The sequence below is a fragment of the Acanthochromis polyacanthus genome, chromosome 19 (assembly GCF_021347895.1).
Source record: "Acanthochromis polyacanthus isolate Apoly-LR-REF ecotype Palm Island chromosome 19, KAUST_Apoly_ChrSc, whole genome shotgun sequence".
NCBI classification, from domain to species: Eukaryota; Metazoa; Chordata; class Actinopteri; family Pomacentridae; genus Acanthochromis; species Acanthochromis polyacanthus.
In genome coordinates, this window is record NC_067131.1 from 28,986,650 (window position 1) to 29,005,085 (window position 18,436).

General features: G+C 40.9%; 2 protein-coding genes across 3 annotated transcripts in view; both read right to left on the reverse strand.

Moving 5' to 3' along the window:
- map2k6 (mitogen-activated protein kinase kinase 6) overlaps positions 1-10,313 on the reverse strand; it is a 42,984-nt gene extending 32,671 nt beyond the window's left edge. The window contains exon 1 of one of the 2 annotated variants that reach the window (XM_051939837.1): positions 9,968-10,313. In XM_051939837.1, the coding sequence (XP_051795797.1) occupies positions 9,968-10,058 (91 nt within the window). In that variant the 5' untranslated portion in view covers positions 10,059-10,313. Of the gene's footprint in view, positions 1-9,693; positions 9,713-9,967 lie in introns of those variants that run through there. The other variant, XM_051939838.1, reaches the window with a different exon arrangement.
- Positions 10,314-10,470: 157 nt separating this feature from the next.
- Positions 10,471-17,794, reverse strand: btbd17a (BTB (POZ) domain containing 17a). Its single transcript, XM_051940007.1, has 3 exons — positions 17,726-17,794; positions 15,386-15,696; positions 10,471-13,618 (listed from the first exon to the last, which is right to left on the reverse strand). The coding sequence occupies exons 1-3, from the start codon at positions 17,792-17,794 to the stop codon at positions 12,544-12,546; spliced, it is 1,455 nt and encodes a 484-aa protein (XP_051795967.1). The 3' UTR covers positions 10,471-12,543.
- Positions 17,795-18,436: the final 642 nt, after the last annotated feature.

Sequence of the window (18,436 nt, forward strand, 5' to 3'; positions counted from 1 at the left end):
TGCAAAGAGAGAGGCTTTAGAGCAACACATCCATTAGAAAGAGGAAGCTTTTCTCATCTCACTGGGCAGATCATTCATTAGTCATTTGGTGCTTTATGTGTGATAAAGGAAAGTTAAATGAGCGCATTACGCTCCGATAATGGCTGAGCCCGAACTAATCGGTGTTTGTTGCAGCTGATTTCAGAGGTGAAAACAAAACCTCGGTAGCAGAAGTAACAACAAGTTCCACATGTGGCAAACGGAAGGACCGGCACTGTCATTAACCAGACCTGGAAGTCTGTCAGATGATTGACCTCAAACAATGTCGGAACAAGAGGCTCAGTGTGGTCGAAGCGAGGCGACAGCATCCTTTCTGCTTCTCTGCCAGTCCAGTGCTGAGAAATGCCTCACAGCTGCAGCCAGATCATGAGACGAGACTTCAGATTTATTCTCCAATCCTCTGCATGCATGTTTTCATGCACAGTGCAGTAAAAGAGGCTGATCTGAATGCAAAATGCTGCATGTACGACGCATATGGGATAAAGAATTTACAGGAAACATCGTTCAGAACCTGACAAGTGATGACAAGAAGAAAAGAGTGGACAGAGGTGCAGGAACGAAGCCGAGAGGAGGTGGAGGGTCGCAGGGCCGAGGATTATGTAACATCTGAGGCTGGGAGGATGCATGTGTTCTGCTTTGGATCACAATATGAAGCAGCGATAGAAGAAGTGTTCAGATCCTGAATTTACTCCTAAAGGTGTCACACTGACAGACGTTTAATCGTAGGTGCCAAAACCACTGAAATTCCACAATCCTCGTTAAAATCAATCAAATTAATCTGTTTCACCATCAGCTCTTTTTTAAACAAGACTCTGGCACAAACGGACTGAGGCACTGAGGCTAAATGAGCTACATTAGATGCTACATTAGCCTAAACAAGGCAACATTTGCTGATATGTAAACCTTGACAGCACAACTTTAGTTAGGTTAGCCTAAGTACAACAACATTAGCATCTTCTTTAGCCTGAATAATTCAACATTAACCACTGTGCCCCTGCTTTAACCAAAACAAAAAAACAGTACAAGCTAATACCCTTCCACATTAATCTAAACAAAATAATAGAAGCCACTTAACCTACACAAGACAACACTAGCCGTTATGCTAACCCTACAAGATAACGTTAGCCTAAGCAAAATAAAGTTAGCAGCACTTTTAGCCAAACTGAAATAGCAAAGGCTGCTACTTTAGCCTAAACAAAACACCTTTGCAGCTAATTTAACCACAACAAAATGCAAACAGCTACTTTAGACGAAGCAAATTATATTAGAACCTACTTTAATTAAAACAAGATAATGTGTGCAGCTACTTTAGCCTAAACATAATAACATTAGATGCTCCATTACCCTTAACAACATAACTTTAGCTATGTTAGCCTAAACGCACCAACATTAGCAGCTTCTTTATGTATTTCGACATTACCCACTAAGCTCCCAAATATAACCAAAACAAACGACATGTGCGATTCTTTGGCCTTAACAATACATTGTTAGCCACAAACCCCCAACTTTAACTAAAACAAAATAACATTAGAAGCTACTGTTGCCTAAACACAACAACATAAGCCGCTTCTTTAGTGGTAACACTACAATATCAGCCACTAACCTCTAACTTTAACTAATACAAAAATAACAGTAGAAGCTTGTTAGACTGAACAAGACAACACTGGCTGTTAAGTTAACCTAAACAAAACAACAGTAGCGCCTATATTAGCCTAACAACATGAATTCATCATCTTTTAAGCTAAATCAAAATAGCAAAAATTGCTACATTAGCCTAAACAAAATAAATTGGCAGCCAAAACAATATGTAAGTAGCTACTTTATCACAAACAAAATAATATTTGAAGGAACTTTAGCCTAAGCAAAGCAATATTTGAAGCTACTTTATCCTTAACATGACAATTTTAGCAGCTATGTTAAATCTAAGCAAGACAATGTGAGCTGCAATGATAGCTAACAAGATGCTAGCTCCTACTTCAGCCTAGACAAAATGAAGTTCACAACTATTTTGGCCTAAGCAAAACAACATTAGCAGCTAAATGAACCAAAAAAATAACATTAGCAGCTGCTTTTGCCTTATCAAAACATCAATAGCCACTACTTTACCCTAAAGAAGAAAACATCAGCAGCAATTTTACACAACAAAATTAACCACAACTTTAGTTACCATTAGCAGCTGAACAAGTTTCCATCAGTTGCTACTTTAGCTAACCAAAAGAAGTAAACTTTAGCAACTACTTTAGTCTAAATAAGACATCAACAGCTATACTAGCGTGAAAAAGAGAACATTAAGTGCCATTTTAGCCTCAAAAGCCATCATTTGCCACTTCTGTAGGCTACAAACACAACTTCAGCAGCTTCTTTAGCATGTACAAAGTAACATTAGCCACTACTTCAGCCAAAACAAGACAATAGCAGCAGATAATTTAACATAAACAACATTAGCTAACACTTTTGTTAAAAAAAAAACATTAGCAATTTTTAAGCAATTTCACTTTCATTTAGCAGACGCTCTTATCCAAAGCCTAAACAAAAAAATGTTAACAGCTAATTTAGCCTAACAAGATGGCATTAGCAGTTACTTTAGCCTAAACAAAACAACTTCAGAAAGTACTGCCAATGGACAAGTCCAGATCTGTGCCAAGAATCTGTTCAGTGTCAAAATACAACATTGAAAAGAGTTTGATTAAATGCATTTCTTTATGTTTTCAAGTATTGAATTTGGTTTTGAGAGTTGTGGCATTTCTGGAGTTCAGGTACTGAAACAGCTGCAAGATGGTTGCATGAGAAGTACAATATTTCCATCTAAAAAGTATAAGAGTAGAAAAAAAACCCTGCAAGTACTAGTACCTCCAGGCTGCACTTCAATGCACTACTTAATTTTTTTTCTGTGTAGACGAGGGAACATGGTGAGTAATCTAAAAATATCCCATTTCAGACTTTCTCCAGATTATGTTGCATAACTCAGATGTACAATTCCTTCCTTTATTCTTGCTGAGCTCAGTATCGAACTTGCACACTCCGTGGTAGGCAGCGTGGGTTAATTAAAAGCAGCAGTACATATCATTCCCAGTGATTTGCAGCACATGAGCTCAAGTATGCGGTGAAATGCCAGAGGGAGGCCGCAGGAGATGGAGCTGGGACACTCCTTGTTCCCAGTGAAACCAGCGAGAACAAGGAAGCCGAGTGACTGGCTTCGCTCTATCGTGTGCAATTATCTCCCTTCTCAAGAAGTGACAGCTGAGAGAGACAATGCTCACAGTTTCTGCCACACCCGATATGAGCACGCAACCAGCCTTGCCATGCATGCATGGCAGCTCGTTGGAGTGGAAATGGAAAATAATGCTGACAGGAGGCTCTGCGGGGCTGTCGGCGCTGCAGAAACGGTGCATGCAGAAAGCCTCAGTGACTGATAATGAGCCCACGGTGCCAGCTGCTAACCCACACATGCACTCCGGCTGGAATTCCAACAATCCCAAGAGTTCCTCAATGGAATTCCAGAGAGCCAGAGGAAGACAGATCAATCACAGAGGGAGGGAGGCTGCAAACACTGACACCAGGAAGGACAGGAAAAGACAGCAGTTCAGAGGGAGGGAGGGCGGCTGGTAGCACAGAGGGATTTCAAAATAACTCCGACTGAACCCTCGGCTGTTTGCCCCCCCTCCAACCGCTCTGGCAGTTTGTGAGATACTCTACACTTCCAAAGATGGCAGCTCCTTTAGGTTACAGCTGTTGGACGCTCCTTTGGGAGTCATGGCGTCACCGACATGCCTGCCTCGACATGAAACGAACTCGCAGAAAGCAAACGGTGTCGGGATGTCACCTCAGGTCGACTCAGAGCTCAAACACTGACAAACACCTGAGACCAGAACTCAGCTTCACCTGCAGCATTTATGTAAACTGGTTGGTTTGGAGGTGAAGGCGTCTCACTGGGTCAAACCAAAGATGACCAAAGATGTCTCTGTCATGATTGTCAACTTTTGTATGAAACTACTGACCTTAAATAACCATATATACCACTTAAATTAGCTGATAAGAAAAGTTAGCACAACACATCAGAATAAGGAGCCTCTTTAGCCAAAGTAATGTTAGCCACTAAGCTTCTACTTTAACAAAACTAAATAATGTTAGAAGGTATTTATCCCAAACCAGTGAACATAACCGTTTTGTTAACCTAAACAAGTTAAATTTAGCATAAACAGAATAAAGTTAGCAGCTTCTTTAGCCCAAATAATAAAAATTAACCAATACATTCTGCTTCAACCAAAACAAAAAAGAAATCAGTAGGAGCTAACAAGCTTCCACATTAACCTAAACAAAACAACAGAAGCCACTTAACCTAAACAATACATTAGCTATTATAACCCTACCATGATAATGTTAGCTCCTACTAGCTACTTTAGCCTAAAAGAAAACGTTTGAAGTTACTTCAACAGAAACAAGACAATGTTAGCAGCTACTTTAGCCTAAACATAATCACAGACGCCACATTAGCCTAAACAACATAAATTTAGCTATGTTTGCCTAGGCACAACAACATTAGCAGATTCTTTAGCCCGAACAAGAAAACTTTAGCCACTATCCTCCAACTTTAGCTAAAACAAAATAAGCTACTGCTGCCTAAACACGACAACATAAGCACTTCTTTAGTCTAAACACTACAATGTTAGGCATGAACCCCTAACCTTAACTAAAACAAAATAATAGTAGAAGCTACATAGCCTAAACAAGACAACATTGGCTGTTAAGTTAACCCAAATAAAATAATGTTAGCTCCTATATTAGCCTAAGCAAAAAAAAAAAAAAAAAAAAAAAAGCTAGCAGCACTTATAGTCAAACCAAAATGCCAAAAGTTGCTACTTTGGCCTAAACAAAACACATTAGCAGATAGCTTAGAGTAAACAATTTTTTTGTGGCTACTTAAGCCTAAACAATGCTAGAAGCTACATTATCTCAAAAAGACAACGCTACCAGTTATGTTAGCCTAAGCAAGATGCCGCTAGCTGCTATGATAGCATATAAAAAGACGCTAGCTGCTACTTTAGCCAGAACAAAACAACATTTAGTTCTACTTCACCCTAAAGAAGACAACATTAGCAGCAAGTTTAGCTTAAACAAGACAATAGTAGCAGCTACTTCAACGAAAACACAGCATATCTGTATGTAACACACACCTTTGTTTGTCTGTTTATATTTGTTGCATCCTGATAAATCTGTCTTTATACTGAGAGGTAATGTGAACTGAGGGCTCTACTACAAAGCCAGACTTTCTTCATGCTAGCTGGTTCAACAAAACCTAAAACCCTGTTTAGATGTATCATGACGGTGGTTATCAACTTCATTACCAGTGTTTTTCATCAGCGTTCATCATTCATTGATAATCAGTGAATTACAGTTAATTATTTACTCAATTAAAAATCTATTAACCAAAAAGGGAGAAGATGAAGATGTATTTCAGATCAGCTGTAGTTCCTCTTACTGTTTAATACTGTAGAGATCAGAGGAGGGGTCACTCAGACTATGGCAGAGAGTATTGTGGGAGTTTAGCTAGTAAAGGGACACTATGACAACGACTTCTGTGGCATTTAATGGACTCCAGCCAGCCGTCATTTATAGAAGATGAGCTGGAATCCCCAAATACAAATAGAAAGATAATTTTTCTCATCTATGTTCTATTAGCTACAGTACCTTTGATGTAATCAGACTGGGCACCTAATTAGGACTGAGTTTTACTAAATATTTACATATTTTCTACATCACCAGCTGAATTCATCGAGGTTCCCGACGTTTCATTTAGCGAACCTTGCTTCAAACTTCATCCTCTCCAACGTCAAGTCTGTCAATCCAATTAAATACTATCAATGATTCTACGGAGAGATCGTCGGAAAATGTAAAACAACTAAAAGAACGCATTTTATTTCCAACATAGTTGACAGCGTCTAAGGAACTAGTTCTGTGACACCATAACTAAACTCTAAGATCAAGAACAAAACTCTAAATCTTCTTTGCATTCCACAATTTACCATCATGTAGTTTCATCACACTCCTTTCAGAGGTCAAATGAGGTCGCTTTCTAGTAGAACGGCCAAAAAGAGGTCAAAAAACAGCAACACTTCTGCAACAAATCCAACTTGATTGCAATCTGATGCGAACCATAATGCACAAAGCTATTTTATTGTTAATATATGCACAACAGAGAAACAAAACCCAGTGTCTTTTACAGTCATGATGGTCAACAAACAGACCAGAGACACCGATGCAGCCACAATCAAATGTTCCATTCAGACGACACGGAAGAATGGCCTCATGCATGCAAACACTACAAAACATACAGATATTTACGGCTGTGACAGGTTTTCAACAACATCTTCTCCAGGATGATGATTTTCCGCTTTTGTCTGTGTAATATAATTTTAAATGGACTATCTTTGAGTTTGGGAGCATGCTGATATAATTCTTTTGTGCAATATTTAAAAGGTTTTGCACTTTTTAGAAGTTAAATACAGACATTGATCAGCTGCACAGATGTTTAATTAGGTTGGTTTTTAATTTTGCTACCAGAAACAGGATTTATTTTCCTCCTATGCACTTAGAAATACCTCTATTTTTGAAAGAAAAACATGTTTTTCCAATGAAGATACCATTAAATGAATGATAAATCCAGTGTAGACATTGTTATTGTGGTAAATGACTATTCTAGCTGGAAACGGCTGATTTTTAATGGAATATCTCCATAGGGGTACAGAGGAACATTTCCAGCAACCATCACTCCTGTGTTCTAATGCTACATTGTGTTAGCTAATGCTGTTGAAAGGCTCATTGATGATTAGAAAACCTTTGTACAGTGATGTTAGCACATGGATAAAAGTGTGAGTTTTCATGGAAAAGATGAAAATTGTATGGATGATCCTAAACTTTGGAATGGTCGCGTATTTAAAAACCTGGAGTCAACATTTTCCTGAAATTCTTCATTTTTCCAGCTACTGCTGAGCTGCTAATTGCCGCTGCTGATGGCTTATTTTATTCAACAGCAGCAGATAAAAAGGCTCAGAATCTGCTGACTGCTGGTAATGTCAGCATTAAGAGAACCGTCGGGCTGCTCTCGTGCAATTAGAACAGTTTTACAATTCGAGCCAGAAGAGAAAATAGCAGCGAGTGGATCCTGCAGCTGCAGCACCGTCTGAAGCGAAATGTCGGAGAGTAACTGAATTATCTGCAGTCGGAGACATTGACAGGAGGATTTTAGAGGCATGGTTTTATTTTATGAAGCTCATATGGACCAGGTTTTAACACCAAGCTGAAAATTCTGCAGCTCAGATTAAGGAGATGAGGTGAAAACGTGCAACAATCACCACCTGCACTCTATCTGCTTGCATGCATGTTTTTCATTGCAAGGTTGTGCAACACCTCCCATCCTCACCCTCTTCCTCACCTCATCTCAAGCTGCAAAATCTGGAAACCTGCTGCCTTCGTTTTCAGCTCTCTCTAACTAAAGATGGAATACAGAGGAATTATTTGGTGTCTGGATCATCTGAGCGACTCTATAAACAAATAAATCTGCTGCAGGCCTGAAGGCTGGACAACAACTGGCCCTAAGAAATGGCAAAATTAGAATGTGTGCAGCTGAAAACCTCTTCTAGTGCATCCAGGAGCCAAGATATAGACTCACGATGCATCTGAGAATAGAAGGAAACCAGCAGGATGAAGGATGCTGATTGTAGATTTGCACATTTCACTCATTTTCTACTCAAGAATCTGTTTGTAATCACTGGTTGCTGATTTATTTGAGATTTTTCGTCATTTTATTTCATCGAACTGACGTTCTGCGCTTCTGTTTAGCCAGAAGTCCTCGCTGATTTGTAGCTCAGATGTGACTAATTCCTCACCTTCGGTAATAACTACAGCTGAAATCCTGTTTTTCTGTGAACTCGCTGCTCCCACTGGGTTTTAAAACTACTTTGTGTTTTAAAGTCACAGTAACAAACTGAAGCTTCACTGATGTGCAGTTGGAGGAGATTCCTGCTGTTTTCTGTTTTCACTCTAAAACTGCGCAGATTTTTACAAAACGGTGCCGAATTCTCCACCAGCAGCTCCTGTTTCTGATAAAATGTTCAGATAAATGTCACTGAATCACTGTGGAACTAAAGAAAAGTAGAAAATATGACGATTCTCACACAGGTTCTGCGATTTAGAGACCATTTGTGGGATTATTCTTTGCATTAATTCTACAAACGAAGCCTTCAAATGTATGACAGACTGTCGGAAACCTAAAAATATACAGTTTAACATGATTTACGACTAAATAAAACAACAAATTCTCATATTAAAGAAGCTGGAACTAAAATTTAATATAAAAAAGTCCTTAAATATGCAGCAAAAAGAACCATGTAGGTGTCATATTAACATGTGATGTTTCAGTTCATGTTGACGCTCCCTGAAGCAACAAAAACAACTTCAAAAGTTGACAAAAACTTTGGTGCTTGACTTTACAAATGTGGATTATGTAACAGTTTTAAGTTTTATAATCCTGCTCTGGATGTAGAATCACAATCTGCAAAGTAGCTGGGAGCTCAAGTGGAGGAAAATGTACAATTTTCCCTCAAAACGTGAAAATAAAGTAAAATAAAATGCAAACACAGAGCTCAACATAAGAAACTGAAAATCCCAAATGAATAATATTTAAAATTGAGAAAAGCAACAAATCCAACAAATATTTCACCGTCTTTGTTTGATAAACGGCTGAAAATCAAACTCCTGTCAGTGGGTTCATTGGTTAATAGTTCACTGAAATACTCTGGAATGCTCCTTCATGCACTAATTATTTGCTCCAAAGCTGACAAATGGAAGTAATTTCAACTCAAAGCTCCATTTAATTTCCTCTGAAGAGTCAAAAATCGATAATCATCAAACAGAACATGATCAGATTTCTGCAACAAACAATGAATGACGACAGAAACCTACTTCTGCTGTCAGGAAAGTCCCAGAGACTCATTCATGTAGAGAACACAACACAACATTTCCACTTTAATGCTACAAATACACTTCAGTAAAATAAGAGGGGTCCAAAAGAAATCCAGTTTACAGTCAGAAAACGGCAGAGAATCCAAACATCTCACCGACTAAAAACTTCAGTCAGTCGACTCACTCATTAAAATGATGAAGATTCAGTCTGAAGCCAACAAACGGAAACAAACTCAACTACAGAGTCCTAAACCCATTCATCAACTGTGATCCGTTCTCTGCAACAATAACTGAGACTGAAACCGACCTCTGCTGAGGAAAGTCCCAAAGAGACTCATTCAAGTAGAGGACAGAAATAAATGGTTGCATTATTCATCAGATGATCAGCTGCAGCATAAACGCTCACAGATACCTGCTGCAACCAAAACACACACACAGAGCTGATGCTGCCATGCAGGAGGGCAACAGGGCTGCAGGGGGGCAACAGGGGGGTCAAAGCTGCACATCAGGCTGCAGCAGTTTGACTTCCTGCTCCTGAACTCAGCAGCACCTCAGAGTCTATTCTTAGATTTCCATCTTGTCTCCCACCATCAGAAATCTGCAGCAGCAAACAGAGAAATCTGACAGCTGCCCCCCTCCTCCCCCAGCATGCACCGCAGCATGCAGCGCAGCATGCAGATCTGCAGCTCTCACCAGCTGCATCAACTCGTGCAGAGTTTATTCTAAAGTGTCCTTGTCCGTCTCGTGACTGTTGCAGCTCACCATCCCTGCGTCAGTGCGCGCGTGCGTGCACGTACGCGGACAAGCAAGCGCGCACACAGCATCGCCTTACCAGGAACTGTGCAAAGGGGAACATGTTAACCAGGAAATGCAGCCGCTAAGTTGACCGGAGCTGCGCCGTGCTCGAGCTGCAGCGCTGCAGGCTGCAGCTCCGCATGCACGGCTCGGCTCGGCTCGGTGTTCTTACCTCCCTTCGCCTGAGACATTTCCCCTCTGCTCTGATGGGGGGGAGGGGAAGCACAAAAGACTTTGCCTTCTTTCTCGCTCCCTCCCTCCATCGGCGCACTGGAGCTTCAGCGGCTCGCTGCTGCAACAAAGATGCAAAACACGAGCCTCGATCTTCATGCACTTGGAGCCTTCGTGCGTCCGAAGCGTGCGTGTCCGTGCACGGAGCGCCGGGACGGATGCACGGCCCCGCAGGCGTCGGGAGAAGCGCTAATTTCTGCAAATGCGCTGCAAAGAATCCTCCGCAGCACTTACATGATGGGCCAGGGCTGGCAGCTGAGAGCTCCTAACTTGGATCACTGAGTCCTGCGAGACAAACGTTCTTCCTGCTCGCAGCGCGGGGGATTGTGGGAAATGAAGTGCAGCAGTTTATACCTGGCAGGAGAGCTGAAGCTGTTCAGAGGAAATATGAAATTCTGAAACTCCTTCAGCTGGTTCCTCACAGCAACACCGTTATTTGTTTACACAAGTTTATGAATTTAATGTTTAAATATGCAAATGAGCCTCATCCGGTTGTGAAATGTCAGCTTCAGTATTTTACTGCCGCTCTTACTTCTCACTTTTCTATTCTTGTCTTACTTTTAGTTATTTTTATTTTCAGTGGCATACTTAAATCTTATTGATTTTCTACTGAACAGCATTTAGCAATAGAAATAGAAATGCAATAAAATGTCTTTATTGTCATTAAACAAAGTACAGCAAAATGTAATGAGCTGCTCCCAAAGTGCACCAACAATGCATGCTATAAAACATTTTAAAACACTGTAAAACTATCAAAACACACACAAACATGTATTTTCATGTTATGTTACTTTAAGTATTTCCTTCGGGTTTAATAAAGTTCTATTTTGCATTATTTTCCATAAAAATTCAACAAAGTCAAACATTTTCACTCCATTGATTAAGAAATTTTATCAACAGCCAAAAAAATATGATTTCTTTGTTTCTAAGAATAAAATGTCAAAAAAAATGCTATAAATCAAGCTGTGAATGTTAAAGTACAGGAACAAAATACAATCTAAGTAGCAATAATGTTTGTTTTTGTTATATCTATCAAATAAATAAAAGAAAAGAAAGAAACCAAACAAAAGTGAAATCAAATGACAATTTTCAGTTTAGTTTTAAAATTTCAGTAAAAATCTTTTATTGTCAGGTAACATTGATCAGGTAAGAACAACAATCACATGAATGAATGAACTAACGGTCGTTTCTACGGCGGTGTGGACACTGAAAGTCTGCTTTTGTAAATAAATACTGACATTAAAGCACAAGATAAATGTAAAAAGTTCAGTTGGATGAACATCTGGTGCCCAGCGAGCTTTGGTTTGATGATTTATTGATGAAAAATGTGGCTTTCTGTATTGAAAATTACGCATAACTGCATATTTAAGTGACCATGTCTTAAATATTATCGCTGAAAACCTTTTTTATTCAACCTTCAGATCAGTGCTCACTGGGTGATGAAAGACAGCTGCGACCCCTGAAGTGTAAATGCGGTAAAATAGCACCAATATTTGAGAATAAAACAAAGAAACTGTGGAAGGAACAAAACCTCAAGCATGAAGAACAAGAAGAAGAAGGCTGGTGAGAATCTAGACTTTTCTTATTGTCAGTAAATCCCATGAAAAACCCAAACCCCAACCCTAATCCAAAACCTGAGCGCAAACAGCTGAGCTCTGGAGTTTTTAGCTAAAGTTAATGAAGCTGGAGGAAACTATGAATTGTTGGGGACTATTTTCTGCGGTAGATTAACCCTTCATCAGGTAAGTGATTCCACCTCTCAGTGAAGTTGAGAAGCATGTGGTTTTCATCCAGCCAATCAGCGAAGATCCCTCTACGTTACATCACACTACATCGTGGCATTTGACCAATCAGCAGAGGCCTGGAATGTCTCAAACTTTCTCTTTTCTCCGAAGTTGGAAAAAGACGGACTTGCAGCTCGGTCCTCTTCCATATTTGTGGTCAAAACGTCAAAACTAACAATGGTTAGTTGACGAAACTCACACATTTTACGGTTGAGGGTTCCATTTCTTGGAATGCTTTTTTTTAAACCACTAACAGGTTAGGGAACTTCACTGACCTTACATTTCAACATGAAAATGACAAATTTTGAAAAATGTCACAAAAGCAAAGAAGTCTAATGTTCTCCAATAACACTCCAGGGTTGAATTTTTGAATTTCAAAATATTTCAATGAATTCCCTTTAACCCTTTGATGCACAACATGGGTCAAAAATGACCCAAATTCAATGGAAAATGGGTATCTCTTGACCCACATTTTGCATTAAAGTGTTAATCCAGATTTGGTACAGGATTTATTGGCAATAAGAAAAACATGTGCCACTGTCTATTTCTCGATTTTTCGCCATCATGAATAAAACTCTGGTTATTCGCTGCCATGGAGATGAGAGGAATGATCCGAACGCCACAGAGGAGGACTCGCATCCGCGACTCCCCGATGGGATATGATCCGGTGCAACAGGCCAGATTAGCCAAAACATACTTTGGCGGGGGGGCTAATCTGGCGTGTTCCACCTGGTCAGTTCTTGGTGCTGATCAGGGTTTGGTACAGCGGCTTCACCACCACGTGGAGCAGCAGCGAGCTGTCCAGCAGGTACTCGGACGTCCGGCGGTACAAGTCGGCGTCGGCCAGAAAGTCTCCGTTCTCCTCGGTGCTCTGGTGGAAGTTGTAGACGTGCTTCACCACCACCTTCCCCTGCTGCTGCGCCATCACCATCACTGTCTTCTGGAAGTTCACCCCGGCAAAGTCGGCGCTGGACGTAGCCGGCGTGATGATGATGCGAGGCCGGCCGCCCTCTACTCGGGTCGGCTGCATGGTGCCGGTCTCGGTGTACATGGGCCTCATGCTGAGCGGCAGCCAGCGGGGCGAGAACAGCGCGTTCCAGGTGACCCGCTTGCTGGCGTCATGGCTGCTGGGTCCGAGCTGCGTCTGGAAGCTTGTGCTGCGGTCATCGCGAGTCGGGTTGTTGATGATCCAGGGCGAGCCCCACGTCGGCGACAGGTAGTTCCTCGGCACAAAGAGGCTGCAGTTGACGTCGAAGTATTTGGCCATCTGCAGCGGCGAGGCGGAATGGAACTGGTAGGACATGTAGAGCAGGTCACGTACCGACTCCTGGTACCGAGCCAGAACTGAGGACTGGGTCTGCAGCCGGAACAGCTCCCGAGGCGTCATCATGGCGTAACGGACCGCCCTCAAAGCGTTCTCCGCCGTCAGGCCGTCCGGCTCGTTCTGGAGGATCCAGGCCTCCAGGGCGGCGAACAGCTCGGCTTCGCTCTGCAGGATGAGATCGGACCTCTGCAGCAGCGACATGAGCAGCTGGCTGCTGATACTGACCCACTCACCGCTTTGCAGAACCGAAGAAAGGTTCCAGGCCATGAACTGCAGACAGCTGTCCCTCAGTGTCATGTCACCGGCCTGCAGGGCATATTCGTACCAGCCAGCCACGTGGCCCGATGGGGAGTCCCTGGCCAGATTCTGGGTCATGTACTGAGTGATGCCCTGCTGGAGGCCCAGAACCTGGTACTTAGTGGCCAGTTTGTGCAGAGGAATGGCCTGATCCAGACGCAGGGAAACCTCTCCACAGTACAGATACCTGCACAGAGAACAAGACTGTGAAAGAACTCAACTCCTGAACAACATAAAGCCAACAGGAAGTTACAGGATGTTTTAAGGCATCAGAACCTTTGATCATGTTCCAACTACAAGAACTGACTCTGTAGCACCTCCTTTAAAATAACAAATAATCAAATCATTTGAATGAGGCTGTTCATTATAAGTCTGCAGCAGGTTTTCGCATCTTTGGAGCTTTTGTTCCTGTTGGATTTGAGGCTGTTTTAAGGTGACCTGAATGAGTTCCATCTACAAGAACCAACTGTAGAACCTTGTTTATATCAACAAGTAATCAAACCATTTAAATCAGGTTGTTCATTGCAACTCTGCAGCTCGACAGCAGGTTTTAGCCTCTCTGAGCTCCTAGATTTGGTTGCTGTTTGTTTTAAGGTTGTTTGAAGGTGACCTGAATGAGTTCCAAGGACAAGAACCGACTCTGTAGAACCTCTTTCAGGGACATTACCCTAGATGAAAGAAGTACCTACTCCAACACTGGTATGCCGATTGGTTAAAGTCATAGAGGACAACAAGCACCATTTCTCTGACCTCTTGATGTCTGTGTTCTCCTCTAACATCCCCATCAACATCGTGAAATTCTCCATATTTGGTATAATAACAAAACTTCATTGTTCTAGTTCCTCATGGAACTGGAGTTATGTTGACTGTTTGTTGTTGTTTTGATGTTAACACCACGATCAAAGCTGCTGGATTCAACACCTCCATGGAAACAAAGTCTTAAAGGGCTGACTATGGGACAGTTGGGTCTGCTTTAGTCGTCAGCCGTCAGTAATCTTTTCTCTTTTCACTCTGGTGTGGTCTGTTGGGTTTTTCATAGGTTCACCGCTCGCTAATGATCAGAGAACTGAGACTGAACCCAACAGAAACCAAAAGTAGGAGCTAAAAGAGGCTGAAACCTGCTGTGGAGCTGCTTATTAACATGAAAACATCAGTTAGTGCAGCTTTAAGGAGCAGACTGAGGAAACAGAGTCAGGATTTACTGGAGATTTAGGAAGTGAAATGTGGTGTTTTCTAAAAACCTGCTGCAGTAAACAGGTCGGTTTGTAGTTTGCTGTCGACAGTAATCAGGTGAGTCTACCTGAGAGATTTTACCACAAAGCCAAAGTTTAATAAGGACTGAACAACATGTAACAGTAAAAGTAAAGATGTTTGAGTCCAGTTTCAGTCTTGAAAACAATGATGTGATTTTAGCTGCAGTCTGATGTTTCCTTACATCCAGAGAATCTCATTTGTCACCTGCAGCTCCACAAGTTGTGACAGATTTTACCAGAAAATTCTTTTGATTTCATATCACAGTTCAATATACTGAGATAATGTTTTTGATTAACTGTTCGGTTAGCCTGCGGGAAAGTTTGGTAAATGAAAGTTCCTGGGTGGAAATACACATTTTGTCTTAATTAACGTCAAAGTGACTGTTAATGAACACAGTTGCTCCGACAGAAGCCCTGAAGAGTTCATCAGTTTTTGATTAACCTCATTAGAATGAGAGATAAAAATACTTTGTTATTGATTTCTGCTGCAGCTCCTCAGGGTTTCACTGAAACTCCACAGGAGCTGCTATCGAGCCGCCAGCAGTTGGTTTCATGTTGAACTCTGCATCGATTGTTTGTCCCAGATGTGGAGCTGCAGCTGCAAACGTCAAACCTCTAGAGGGCGCCATGACTCAATCTGTCTGTCTGAAGGAATCATCAGAATTTACCCCGAACCAGATTTTCTCACCAGATTTTCTCACCTGATGAAACGGTCGAACACGGCGGCGCAGTCGGAGTTTTCTCTCAGCACCATCACGCTGCTGTTGCGGTTCTGCAGCATCTCCTCGAACACGGAGCTCTGCAGGGACAGGACCAGCGAGTGGACCTGGATCACCTTCACCTCGTCAGCGCTGGGCGTTTCCACCCTCAGAGAGACGTCGCTGCCGTTGCCTTGAGCCAGCAGAGCCTCCAGACGCTGTACCAGGATCAGGGAGTGACTGATGGTGTCGCCGCCGCCGTCCTGAGACCCGTCCACCTTCAACGGGCCTGGAGCAGGAAAAGTAAAAACACACTACCAATGTAAAAAAAAATCTGTAAAACCTGTGGAAACCTGGTGGCAGCAGGGCCAAAAAAATATGTTGTCAGATAGAATAAAGGAAGTCCTCGGTTTACGGCGTCCTCGACCTACAGCATTTCGTCGTTACATCAGAACTGGTTACGTGGAACTAGTTGGCGAGTGGAGCGGAGGAATACGTCGTTATAAGACGGCTTTGTTTGTCTGGCTGTACGCCACCTTGGATTGTGCTACATTCAATAAGTTTTTACCCTTCATTATGGCTCTTTTTGATGTTGACATTATTTGCAGTTTTGGTCTGATTTATTTATTGATTTTTTTAGGTCAATAATAATAATAATACATTTCAGCAAAATTTCAAAGTGCTATATTAAAGATATAAAAGAAACAAAAACAAAACAAACTGGTAAAATAAGAATAAAAAATGCAAATTCCAGGGACACATTTAATTAAAAGCTTTGTTCATTAAGCCTGTCTGTGGTCAGCATGTGAATTTCTACTTTTTTGGTGTTATTTCTAGTTTTATCTGTAACTTAACAAACCTGGGAAAATCTAAAATAACTGCAAATTGTTTAGAGAGGACTACATTTAAAAAGGTTTTAAAAATATGTTTCTAACAGTGTTCTGAAAATGCAGCTCAGAAAACAAACTATAAGTCTGCAGAGGAATAAATCAAAGTGGCCTAAGAGTTCAGTGGGGCAGATAGCGGGGCAGATCGCAGGGCAGATAGCGGGTATTGATCCTGACATTGATCAGCTGCTGTCTGGATAATGAGGGATTGTGGGTCAGGTTTAATTAGAGCTTCCTCCTCCTCCACTCTGTTACTGGAACGGCAGAAAACTTCCTCTTTCTGATTCTCCATAAATATCTGACACTTCCTTTCCCACCCAAACAAAACGACGTGAAGTCAAAAAAACGCAGGAAAAACAGTCTAGAGCTGTGGTGTCAAACTCATTTTAGTTCAGGTTCCACATTCAGCTCAGTTTGATCTCAAGTGATGAGTAAAATCACAGCAAAATAACCTAGAAATAACCACAAGTCCTAATGCTTCCTTTGTTTTAGTGCAAAAAAGTACATTCTGAAAGTGTTCCCATTTAAGGAATTATCTTTTTACCACATGCAATGAAAGACCTGAAATTTATTCAGAAAAATAAATTCAGTTTCATCAACATTCAGCCTCAATTTATCATTTCAACGTTACAACTTCCAGATCACAGAGGGTCCACAAAGGAACACAACATTTAGGCACAGATATCTGCCACTGAGTGATAAAGTGTTTTACTTAAATACAAAAGTCAGACAAAAAAAAGGACAAAAAACAACAAAAACACAACAAAATATTCCAAAAATGAGACACAGAATGACAACAGCGAGAAACAAAATGACAAAAAATGAGACAAACGACATAAAGGAGACACAAAACAAGAAATAAAACAAAACACAAAATGACGAAAAGAAGACAAAAAGATTACACACACACACACACACACACACACACACACACATATAACTCTTCTCTTAAAACATGTAAAAAAAAAATTTTTTTGCTGTTTTAAATACAGGATTTTTTTTAATGTCGACATTATTAAACTTTTGGCCAGTTTTCTGTTGTTGCTTGTTTTACATGTCTGTTAATTATTTTGTGTCATTTTGAGTTATTTTCTATAATTCCACAAAACATTTTTTTCTGTTGTTAATATTGACAAATATCAGGTAAATGATGATGTTTTATCCTATTTTTTTATATTTCCTAAACAAATGATCATTTGTAAAAATATAGCTTTCTATTGCGGTCATTTATTTTTACAGTTTAGGCCTGTCAGCAGTTTTTTTTTCTTTTCAATTTTGCTTTAAATGCATCAAACCTGAAAACCTGAATGTGTACCTTTTATCAGTGAACTGTTTTTAAATTGTCTCTGTTTTTAGTCTGCAGCACTCTGAGACTCAGACAAGTGAAAAGTGTGTTACAAGTAGAACGTATAATTATTATTATTATTATTATTGTTGTTGTTATTAAAGCTCCTACTGACTCACCTGCAGCAGCAGCAGCCTCCAGCTGAAGCCAAACGGCCACAAACAGAATCCAAAGCTTCATGTCGTCTGCTGGATGTGGATCCTGCTGCCTCTCCGTGGACCTCCAGGTCTCTGAATGTGGGGCAGACTGTCCTCCTCCTCCTCCTCCTCATCCGGACCACTGGCAGCCATCGATCGCTGGGTGGAAACAGGCCGAGGTTATTTCCATGATCCTGACTTTCCTATCCTTAGGTGTCACCATTGATCCAATGAGGAGACCGGAGGGGGAAAAAAACTGACTGGTTGGATCCAAAAACTGGTTTATAATGTTAAAAAAACACTGTGAAGTAGAAATAGTGGACAAAAATAAGAATAATGTGACCTGAGAAGCCTTTTATCAGCCACTATGTAATAATAATAAAATAATAATGTTAAAGGCATTATGGAGGATGTTTTTTTTGTTTAATTTGTCTGATTCACATAAAATGAATATACTGACCTTTAGTGGACTTGTATGTATGGTTTCTAAAAAATTAAAAATTAAAAAAAAATAACTGTGGACATGGCAGGACCTGAAAAACATCAGCCAATCAATGTGCTCGGACCGAGGCGTTTGGTTTGCTCCCTTTCCTGTCAATCAAAAATCTTCCGGCTCAGGCCTAGTTACGTAGATTACGTACGCCTTGGACTTACGTGTTTTCTGTATGTGTTGCTTTGGTGTAGC